Genomic DNA, 12,468 nt, shown 5'->3' with positions numbered 1-12,468 from the left:
GATAATTTATATATATATGTATATATATTCTTGTATTACTAAGCAAAGAATAGGTGTGTAAACACCTACAACAGGTAAATCTTGTCTATTTCTTCTTAAAAAGATTTACACATTGAAAAATACTCCTTCTATGACTGATATTTATTTCATGTTCATTTACTTCCAAAATTTTAACTAGATTAGTTTTTTTATCTTAAAATTTTCAAAGTGGATGAAAAACTTAAGATTTTTATATATACACATTTGCCTAATTAAAATTAAATTTCTTTTTTTAAAGGCTTTTATAGTTAGTCTCTTTGAATTTAATTAATATTTTTAGATTTATTTCAATATAATAGAATGCCTTTATAGTGATTTTTTTTTCATTGTCTTTCTAATTAGTAGAATCCTGCATGATATTTTCCCTTTATTCTCTTGAATGTTGCATGCCTCTCTCTGTGATGCACTTATTTGTGTATGATTTTTAAAACTGATTACATGTTTAGTTGTCTTCTTTTTTTATTAAGCTGTGCTTATTTTTATTCTCACCAGAATATTGTTTTCTGTTATTAAGGTCAGGAAAGCGAAAAAGATCCATGAACCAGTTGAAGGGAAGCCCCGATTTCCGAGTCTAGTGTAATATCCATTAAAAACATTTTTCTCCTTATTTTTATAGTTAACTTGGAGATGAATAAAATATTTTCAGATAATTCATATTTTGAGCATGAATAAAATATTTTGAGATAATTCATATTTTGAGCTGGGTATCTAGGTTAAAAGAATTCAAAAGTAATGGTTTGAATTTGGAGAATCATAGATGATTATAAGCATGTTATTAATATTCAAGTGATCTAATTTTTGCTGTCAGAGTCATACATGTATACTGTCTGCTTCTGATTTGGACAGCTTTTTGCCAATGTTACATACTGACTACAAGTCAGCATAAAACTACAGATATGTCAGTCTTTGCTCTTGCAGATCAGATATAATATTGAAATATTTTTGCCTAGAACTTCATTGAAATATTTGTGTGCCAGCAAAATATTTGCATTTTGAATGATTTTAAGCAACATATCTTGAGCAAATGTAAAAACATCAAAATTACTACTAAACACTATATCAAGAAATTTACTTAAATTTCATCATGATGCAAAGAAATTTAGAGAGTTGCTCTCTGAAATGCAACTGAAATTTATGTCTAATCATATGTGATTCTCTTAGTATAAACTATTACCTTTGAGTACTTTATATGGACACCTTTAATATTTAATGTTTTAAGACATTTTCACTATTTAATAATATTTTATTATAGTTTTATTCAAAGTAAAACAGTTTTAAAATTTTTTATTTGTAAGATTTAACTTTGTGCTGCTTAAAGAATTTAAAAGGAAATTTACTGACTAGTTATAATTAAAATTCCAAATTTACATTTTAAAAAGTTTTATCTTTCTACAAAAATGTTTAAATGTCAATTTAATGCATAATTTCACAATAATGTTTATCTATATTCAATATTGTATCAGATATTCAATAAAGTTAAATTTTTTTTATAATTTTTTACCAAAACGTTCCAAAACCAAATGTTTTCTAGTAAAAAAGAAAACAGGAAAATAATTTTTCTTTTCACTTCCTTTCCAATCAAAATTTTTATTATTATTTTTATATATTTTTAATGTTGAAAGAAATTGTGTTTTCAAAGTAAAGCACTTTCCATGTCAGAATTGTTTTATTCCTATCACCACTGTTCGTTAGCTTCTGCACATTTATGAATAGTGAGAATTCTTTCATTAGAATACTTTATGAAAATATTTTTTTTAAGAATTCTATTTCTTATTCAGAACAAAAATAGGAGTTTAAAAAAATCATATGCATATGTTACATTTCATTCTTGAAATATGAATAATTAAATATTTTTGACAAATAGTTACTAAAGAAGACAATATGCTTAGAAACATTATAGTTGTTCTAAATCTATATTCTTTATTTTAAAGATTTAAAATTTCTATAAAAAATAATCTGATATCCTATATGCTGATAAATATTGCACAGATGGATAATTATGCAAAGTTTTTGTTTGCTTCAGCAGTTATTTTAAAGAAAAGCAGTAATATCTTTTCATTTCATTTTAAACTGTAACTTACATAAAAAGTCATAAAAATATATCTGAATTATTTATCCATTAACACAAAATTCTTCATTATGGATCCCAAATTAACCATTTCCACCAATTATTATCCATTTCAAAAATGGAACCATTTTCTCTTGCATTTTTTATATAACTTACCTTCATAGAGCATGTGCAATTTTGCTTTTGATTTCAAAACTGATAACTAATTTTTTTAGATTATTCATTTTCATTTTGAACTTTTACATTTTTATGCACTACCCCAACTATTCTTCCAATTATAGCACAGATTGTCAGACTTAATTAGTTATTACTATTTTAAATACTTTGAGCTTTCCCCCTATTATTGTTCAAGATTCTGCAAATTATGAATGGAAAAATTTGTGCACGAAAAGATAATTGCACAAAATTTTTTTTGTCTATAGCATGTTTCTCTTATTAAAAGAAAAGCATGTATTTATTATCTTTTATAATTTTTATTTTTTCTCCTAATAATTCCCAACTATTTGGAAGTAAATAGAAAATAACACTATTAAATGAATATTTGAAATAATTTTGTCGTTAAGATGCCTTTACCTTTAATTAAGTACATAAATATTTTAATTTTGTAGAAAAGATTATCTATAACTTAAATTATTTATAAAGAATTGGTATATGAAAACATAGTTGAGTATCTCTTGCTATTTTTTTAAATATTAACAAATATATCGATGTAGACTCAATTGTAAAATTTCTTAAGTTTTCTACATTTTATAGATCATGCTATATCAAAGGAAATATTAATCATTTCAGCAAAACACACTTATCTACAATATTATTTTTTAACTACATAAAAATCTACATTTGACTACAGTATAATTCCATGCATCAATATTCCATCTTTTTATGTGAAATATCATTTTAATTTTATCAAATATTTTTTATATATGATTTGAAAATAAATAAGTACAAATTTAGAAATCTTCTCTTCAATTTTATGGCTGTTTCAAGAGCTTTTTGAAAAATGACTCACTTTCAAAGGATTGAAAAAGAAATCTGTATGGTGTTAAATGTGTGCTATTCATTATATAAATTTTCTTTGCTTGGAAATGAATAGTTTAAAATATGATTTGTTTATTTTGTTGAAGTTTCCAGACAAATTCATTTCAGGTTCGACGCATCATTGATGATAAAAATGAGGAACGTGCTGCAGAACTAGAGAAACAGATCTTGGAAATCTTTGATAAAGTATATGAACTGTGGCATTCACGCAATGACAACAGTACCTCTCCAAATTTAGAGCACCTTGCTTCTTTTGACAGTCTTATCAATGGGTTTAAAACTCTCAATATGGATTTGATAATCAACTTTGTAAAAGAAAACATAGGAACGTTCCTGTCTGTAAGTACCACACTTATGCAGGATTTCTGAAAGGCTCTGATTTGGTATTTAACACATTGAATACCACACTAATTTCATATGGTTTAACCATCTGGCCAACATGAATTTCTCACTAGGCACTGAATATTTTGGGGGAATATTAATTACAATAGTCAAGTTAATTTACATAGTCATTTGTAAGGCATTTTAGTGAGGTCATTGATGCCCCTTCATGGTTCAATAAAATACAATATAGAACATACTAACATTTTTGATATTGATTTTATATTGTATTAATTTCTTCACACCATTTTAGTTACCATCATAAAATTGAAAAATATTTACATTTATTCGAATTATGGTTTTCTAGTAACTTAGTTTCATTGATCATCAGTGATCTCTTTGGTGCTACAAAAGCTGTGTTAAAAAGTATAAAAAAAAGAAAAGGTATAATAAGAAAAATTTAATGGACTAATAATAAAAAATTCCAGATTTTTTTTTTTTTTTTTTTTTTGAAAATTATGAGATTTTACTTTTTATCCTGACTCTGTTTACCAAAACATACAGTAAATAATCTGCTTGCTTTAATGAAATCATATCCAGTATATCATAAGTGCAACAAAAAAAAATTAGATCAAAGGAGTCAAGAAATTAAATACATATTAAAAAATAAACATTTAATGTAAAAATACAAATAACACAGAGCACACATATATAGATTTTACTTCTGATTACTGTAAAATTATTATTTTTGGTTTTTAGTTTTTATGCTTTTTTTCTTTTTATGTAAAAATGCAACTCACTGACATAAGTTATTCTCTTCAAAGAGCTACTGATAAATTATTTAAGACAACATTTTTATCTTTTCATATTTTTTTTATTTTTATTTATTTAGAATATTTGGACAGGGAAAATGCATAGCATAGGGAATTCTCCCTGTTATTCATAGTATCTCCTCCCCCCCCCCCCAAATAAAAACCAATTGCCCTGGGCTTGTAAATTGCTTTTAATCTGACTGATAGATACATAAACAAAAATTACTAAAATAAAAATTGGCATATAATTTCTTTGAAACATGTTACAAGGAAACTTTCATGGAAAGATGCCAACTATCATAGATTGTTAGCTCTACTTCCTTTCCCTTTCCTGATTTATTCTGCACTTTAGTTCATTTGCCAGATGGCACCTTTGTCATAATGCATTAAAATTTTTTTATGAATTGTCTAAAATTGTCTTTATTAGGAACATTTTATTCATTAAAGATTTTGTACATAAAAACCCATTAAATTTTTTGTAAGATAAAATATGCATTACATATATGTATTGTAGAAATTATGCAATTCCTTATGTATATTATCTCAGACTTTTAGATTTATTAAAAAATTGAAATAAAACTTATCTTTTGCCACTTGATAGAATTTATATATTAATAATATATAAATAAAATATTAATAAAACATATGTTTTTGCATACATGCTACATATTTTTAGTAATGAACTTTATTTTCAGGTTTTGGAATCAGTTTGGATTATTTTGAAAGGAAATATTACTTTGGCATTTAGTGCAATAACTGCAATACTCTCGCTACTGTTTGGAGGTGGTACTGCTGTTTTGAACTTTGTGCTAAATTTTGTAAGTTAATTTCTTTGTTTAGTTTTTATAAAAAATTAGCATTTTACAAATTTCATAAATATTTTTTTCTTTGCACTGACTTGCATACATTCTAATGACACTTGGTAAGTGCATAGATGTAGAATGTGTAAGTAAAAGTTTAAAAAACAACAACCAAGAGCTGTGTTTCTAGAAAAACATTAATTCTTTCTAAAAAATGTATTATATATTTACATCTCACTATTGATTCTGTCTGAATATGAAAGATCCACAGTATATGCGAGTTTGCCGTATATTAAATCTGAAGATCAAGCCATCTAGCTGATGGGATTTTGGAAATTCGAAGAGAAGGCTTAGGTATTGTACAGTAATACTCCAAATTTGTGCTATAAGTGGAGGATTAACGAAAAATGTGCAAGTCAGTATCTAACTTTGTATATAAATGTATGTAAACTTTAATAGATTAAAATCAAAGGCTAGAAAACAGCTATGTGGGGAAAATAGCATGAAAGTACCATTTTATACATATAAATTCAGAAATAGTATTTTTTTTAAAATAAATTGTGGGGCAAAATGGACAATCTCTACTTTTACATGGATGACATGATCAATTCCTGGCTCATTTCTTGATATTGTTTCTGGTCTATTTTTGGGAAAAGGGGGGGGGGCAGTTTTTATTTTTACTTCTTAATGTTGCATTTGTATCATAAATTGAAAAAATATTTAAAGCAAGAGTGAAAAATCAGAAACAGTATTTTGTGTAAGCATGAATTTGGATAGTATAATTCAAGGTATTGGTATTCATTCTGTTTTCAGTTCAGAATTTTTAAGTTCATTCTATAAATAGTCATCATATGTCTTCAAAACATATCATAAATCTAACTAAACCATATTTAAATGAGTCAGTCGTGTAATATTGAAGTTTCTAAACAAAGTGCCAGCTTGGATGTCTTTTTTTGTCAAGTGATCTCAATTCAAAATTTACGATATTTTTCCCAAAATATCATTTATATAGTTTCAAAACCGAACATTAATCTGTTTAATCTAAAACCAGTCTCCATGCTTGTTATTCGGGAAATAAACCTTATCAAGACATATATAAACTAAAGGCAAACTTTTGTTTTTATTGTGTATTATTCGCAACAAGAACAAATATATTCTGAAACCTTCCTTCTTATTTTTAAATATCTATTTTATGCACAAATGTAATTACTTTTTATTTTACTAAACTTTGTTAAGTATGGTTTTAAAATTTTGAAAGCATTTGTTGATTCTGGCTGATCATAAATATGTTATAATTTTGAATTGTGGTATCAGTCTGCATTCTTATAAACTATAAATAAAAGGTAGTAAATAGGATGAAATTAAAATTATTCAAGGGGGGAGGGGGAAGAGCAGAATGAATGACATAAATGTTTCGCATAATATAAAGTACTTCTCTAAAAGTTATGTAAATTAATATAAGTAGAACAATAGCTTTTTTCTTACTGCGAAGTTTAGAATTTAATTAATAAGAGACTAAAAATACAAAAAAATCTTTGAACAATACAAACTGACATAAAAAGTTATATCTGAAATTTAAATGATTCAGATCTGCACATTCATAGAAAAATTGTAGTATTTAAAAAGAAATTTTTAGTTGGATAATTTTAAAGCATATTTTGATTTTTCTTGTAAAATATAACTTACTCGTGCCTTATATATTAGTTTTATAGGGGGAGGGGATCTGACATGAATAATTTTTAGTTCTAAAAATAGTTATGAAAATAGGTTATAGTTATAGACCAATGCTTAGAATGTTATATTTTCATATGTGACTTTACTAAAGAAAAATTGAATTGGTAATAATGTTGCAAATAGATTTTAATTTGGGTAATACAGCTTCATAAATATATTTGACATTTTATTATTTAGAGTTTAAAATAAAAGCTATGGGTGTTCATACAGATTACTGTTTTTAACTATTGACTGTACCATAACTACAATTTCACTTAATAGAAAGAAATGTTACAGGTTTAGCTGATCACCTGTTCTATATAACTTGCATAAGAATGATTTTTTAAACAAACTTTTTACAATAAATAAATAAGAAAATTTCTCATACTTTTTGAAAATGATCTTCCAGATTGTGTTTTCAACTTCATTGTTCTATCTTCTCTGTGCAAGTGGCAATCAATACAAACCTGTTGAAGTGTGCAGTAACTTGCTTCCAGCAGTTGGTACAGGAGCCCATTTTGGTCGGGCAGTAGAAGAAGCTATCAATGGTGTTTTTGTTGCATCATTCAAGATGGCTGCATTCTATGGACTCTACACGTGGTTTATCCACACTATATTTGCTGTGAAGATAGTCTACATTCCATCTGGTATGTTATTGAGTTTTTTTTTTTTTATCTTGTTGCTTATTCATTTTCCATTATATAAAACGTTATTTTTTTAGAAGTTACTTACTATAAAATATCTCGAATATATTTGTTTTATGCATTTGACTTGATGTTACTGAATAAAATATTTTGAAAGTATTGTCCAGATGCAATTTTGAATTGTCATTTTTTTTCCTAATTAACTTTATGAAATGAAGAGGAAATTTGTAGTTAATAGGAATCATAAGGTGATTATAATCTGTTCCTTCCCCCTCTCCTCACCCTTTATTAAATACTAGTTCATTAACATAGTGTTTGCCTGCTGATTAAAAGATGGCCAGTTCAAATTTGATTAATGACAAATTATCTAAAAATTCTTTTAATTGATTATTTATTTAACTTTTAATTGATTATTTTTTATTTCCTTTACAGTTCTTGCAGCAATATTTGGAGCTGTTCCCTTCCTTGGAGCCTACTGGGCATGTCTTCCTGCTGTCTTGGAGTTATGGATGGTGAATGGACAAATTATTAAAGCAGTCTTCATGCTTGTAGTTCAGCTTGTGCCTACATCTTTTGTGGATAGCGCCATCTATAGTGAAATCAAAGGGTAATTAGAAAGATATTTCATAGGATTTATTTAAGATGTCAGACCTTGACTAATCCTGTTCTGTAACTCTTCAATGATATAATTGAAAGGTGATAAGGCTGACAAAACTATCCAAAAGGGCTCATCTTTAGGTGAGTATGGGTGTCCCAATCCTGAGGTATCCAGGGATCTTTTTCTTTTCTTCTTTTTTTAAAAGTTAATTATGGCAGGAACCACCTATAAGAATATATGGTTTGGAGAAAGTATATTGTCTTTCATGTAAGTAGCATTGTGTTAATGTAATTGATTCTAGAATGGCTTGCAGCATCTTGCTATTTTGATGGTGATTGTGTGTTGACTTAATTTTGACAATCATGTCCTGCTGTGGGCAGAAAGGATTATTTATGAACTATTTTTGTAATGTTAGACACATGGAATGGTGGGACTCTTTCAAGAATATCTGGTGCTAACTGGGTTGTTTCTGTATACCTGAATAACAGGTATCTGAATAGCTAGATATAATTAGTCTCTGAGTAAATAAAGTCTTACTAGTATTTGTTCTGGGCTACCATTTGCTGGGATAAGTCAATTCATGTATAACACCTTGGTCTGCAAGGCAAATTTGAGTATCTATTAAGTTGTTTGAGGATGTTTTAGGTGCTGCTCAGTAATTTGGACCCAAATAAAATGATAAAATATTAGTTTGATCGGGTTTTCTGAGTTAATTATTTATAGTAAAAGTAATAACAGATTAAGTGAGATAAAGGTTTGTTTGGGGACATCTGAATAGGGTATATAGGGATGGAGGTGATGGATAAAGGAGCCTGTGTCTCAGTTTTCTGGTTATGCCAGGTGTTGGTGACAAGGAAAAAGTCAAGCTTCACCTGATACTTGTAACTGGAGGTCAACCACTATGAACAAGAAGGTAAAAAATGAATGATTATGATGGGCATAGAACTATTTTGATCATAGTCTTCCCAGTGTTGGGGGAAGAGTTGAGTGTCCCTTAAAGAGAATGCCAGCTCTAAAAATGGTGATAAAGTGGTGATAAAAAGTATGGTTGAATACACTTATCCGGTCTATACTGGATTGTTCAGCGATGTTGGTTGGTTCACTGAACTGTTAGGCCTCCTAAGACATATTTGCTCTAGGAAAGCCTAAGAAATTATCACATTGTAGTTGGATACATTCTACATTCAAAAAAATATTTTCTGATTGAACTGATTTGATGCTCATAGGTAAAAAAATGTATTAATTACTTTTCATAAAATTGATACTTGCACCTTGTATGTGTTATTGCATTTAAAACTACTTTTTGTGTCTTTTAACTTGCAAGTAATTATTTGTACACTCTTTATATGTACTTTACTGGATGCATAAAGGGGTACTAAGAGGATATCTCTTTTTACCCTCTTTATATCCTTAGATAATGTAATTATAATCTTAGAAAATGTATTTTTTAAAGTTATGAAAAAAATACATTTTTAGAATTCAAGTCACAAAAAAAAATGACCTATTTTTATATTTTAATTCCCTATACCAAATGTAAAATTATTTAATTGATAGTTTAAAATATTGCAGTTTTAGATTTATGTACTATTTAAAAAATTGGTATAATTATTCATGTTTCCCATTGTCTTATGCATTGAGAATGCAGAAAACTTAATATCTGGCATTTAAAGTATTTAATCAAATAAAAAATTGTGTACTTACTCAATTTTAATGTAAAGTGTCTATTTCAAGTTTTAGAAATATATTTTAAAATGCCGTTCATTTCTGAGCTGACAAAAAGCATCTATTTCTGGAAGCTAGGTTAAGTTCTTTTCTAATAAAAATTATTTGGACACTAACTCACAATTTCAAGACATTATAATAAAAATTAGGAAGAATTTTGGGCTGTATGTCAATAAAGATTATTTTTTATTACTATTACTTCTTAATATTAAAAGCTTCAGTTTGAAGATTTAATAAATAAAAGTATAGATAAAATTAGGCTTGTTTTAAATAGTAAAACTAACCTTAAATTTAAACAAAATTATGTTATGGTTTTTGTTACAACTTTTAATCAGAGATCAGCATTTAAGTAAGGATTGTAATTCATTTAAAACTGCATTGGTACTAAAAATGTGATTAATTTTTTCTTTGAATAAAGCTAAGCTTTGAATCAGCTAAGAATTTTTTTATATGAAAAAAATAAACAATATGAAAAGAGTTAGATATTAATTTCTTCAAAAGTTCATTTAACCTCAAAATATTATTAATAACTAATTTTGAGTTTTTATTTATATTTGATAATTCAAATAAAGTGATTTTTAAATAGTATTTTTGATGCTTAAATATGAACTCGGAGATGCTTTTTCTAAATTTCTGATTTAAAAATTCTTTTAATGATTTGTAATCTTTAATAAGTTTTTTAAATGTTTTCTTTCTCAAGAATTTTTTTAAAAAATACATTTTTTAGACAATTTTGTAATGAAAAAGCATTTATAACCATGCAGCTTTTTAATATACTTCTGATATCAACTTTTGAGTGACCTCATATCTCAAAATTCTGAATATTCTTAATTCTGCTGTTAACTGGTTAAAACAAAATATTAACATCATTATTTTTTTTTTCAGAGGTGGCCATCCCTACTTAACTGGCCTGGCCATTGCAGGAGGCGTCTTCTACTCTGGTTTCGAGGGAGCATTGTTTGGACCAATGCTGCTTTGTGTCTTGTTTGTGGCCATGCACATGTATGGAGCTGTTATCCATCCAGGCTTGCTGGAAAGCCAACCAAGACGCCAGAGCAGAGCTTTCTCTCTTAAGAGGTGATAAATCACTCAGTGCTTCAGTGTTATGCATTTTCTTATTAAGGGGTGATTGTAATCTGCATTCAGCTGGAATTCTAAATTTTTACTTTTACAACTCTAGATTTGTGAAATGTAGATTTACTATATTTCTCCCATTTTGTTTTAAAACAAAATATATATCATTTATATTTTTAAAAAATTTAGAACTTTGAATTTTTATAGTCTTGATATTACACAGAATCTGAAATACTTATTCTTATCAAACAAAATTATCAAAAAATGTTTGGGATAAAAGAAAATCTTTCTAGAACTCTATTAGTAAAGATCTTAAAGAATACATTGAATTTCTTGGCATTTTACCAAAAATTTTTGTTTTTTAATCTTTTATTCATTTCCAGTACCCGTTAGTATAGAGAGTTCCAAGTTCTGATTTTATAAGGTTTGAATAAAATAAATTATCAACATTAAAAAGGCTTGCAACTATGCTCAACTACCTATTATTAGCAGATAAAAATCTAAATGCTGCATCTCTTGAACATTTCTCATTACCATAAAAAACTAGTTAAACTTAGCATCCCCCCCCCTTATATTGAGGGGGTGACAAAGTTTTCTAAAATATCGATAAATCAAAAATATAGACCCTTTTTTGGGGGGGGGATTGCTTAATGAAATTTTTTTTCATTATTCATATTATTTTATTCAATATATTCATATATAGGTATTAATAATAAAGAAACCTATCTATAGTGGATATGCAGTAATTTATACTTGGGTGAAACCTCACACAGGCAGATGCAACAGCGACTTTTAGACTTATCATATCCTATAATTTCCATCAGTATCAATAAAATATGAGACAGAATTTACATGATATAAATTAGAATTTAAAAAGTATAAAATCTAAAATTATAACAGTTTGGAAAATATAAAGTTTGTGAAAGTTAAAGATAACAGTAAGGTTTAAAGAGTATAAAATTGAATAAAATAACAACCTAACAAACATGGTATATAATAATAGTAAAAGAATAAATGATGAAAATGTAAAGTGAATCATACAATAAAAATAAATAATAAGAATGATATAAATAAAAGATAATAATAAATATAATCTGAAATTAATTTTTGATATATTTGGCAATATTTTACACTTTTCAAAATCTCAAATTAATATGCATAAAAATCTTATTGTGCTAAAGAGTTTCCACTATATTTTGCATTATATTCTTGATCCCTATTTTTCCTGTCTTATGTTGTAATAGTTCTAAAGTTCCCATAATTCTAAAACTGTTTGGGAAAAAAAAAATTTGCATTATTTCTTGGGACGTTCATTTATATAATGATCAATGCTTTCATGAACATGCAAGCAGAGTATAGCATTTTCCCAAAGAATTGACTTTGGTATACTGGGAAACAATAAATAGTTAAAAAATTATTTTTATAAAAGTCTTCTTGATGTCTTTTGAAACCGAATGTTGGCATCAAACCAAAAGCATATGGAATTACTGGATGACTCTCATCTAATTTACCATTTTGGAATAATTGATATTTTACATTTTTAACTTAATTTATGACCTAGAAATTTTTTAATTCAAATTTGTTTCTCTTTCAGTTGCCTTTTTAATTGAGAATTTACACACTTGGTATCATTATACTA

At 27.0% G+C, this 12,468-nt stretch overlaps 1 protein-coding gene across 4 annotated transcripts in view; it reads left to right on the top strand.

The window, feature by feature from the left end:
• Positions 1 to 12,468, top strand: part of LOC129956967 (transmembrane protein 245-like) — a 41,270-nt gene that overhangs the window by 14,206 nt on the left and 14,596 nt on the right. For 3 of the 4 annotated variants that reach the window (XM_056069037.1, XM_056069038.1, XM_056069036.1), the window contains exons 8-13: positions 554 to 613; positions 3,254 to 3,484; positions 4,974 to 5,096; positions 7,201 to 7,438; positions 7,868 to 8,042; positions 10,641 to 10,832. In XM_056069037.1, coding sequence (XP_055925012.1) covers positions 554 to 613; positions 3,254 to 3,484; positions 4,974 to 5,096; positions 7,201 to 7,438; positions 7,868 to 8,042; positions 10,641 to 10,832 — 1,019 coding nt within the window. The remainder of the gene's footprint in view (positions 1 to 553; positions 614 to 3,253; positions 3,485 to 4,973; positions 5,097 to 7,200; positions 7,439 to 7,867; positions 8,043 to 10,640; positions 10,833 to 12,468) is intronic. The other variant, XM_056069039.1, reaches the window with a different exon arrangement.

The sequence above is a fragment of the Argiope bruennichi genome, chromosome 11 (assembly GCF_947563725.1).
Source record: "Argiope bruennichi chromosome 11, qqArgBrue1.1, whole genome shotgun sequence".
In the NCBI taxonomy this organism is placed as follows: domain Eukaryota; kingdom Metazoa; phylum Arthropoda; class Arachnida; order Araneae; family Araneidae; genus Argiope; species Argiope bruennichi.
This window is presented reverse-complemented; position numbering and strand designations above follow the sequence as displayed.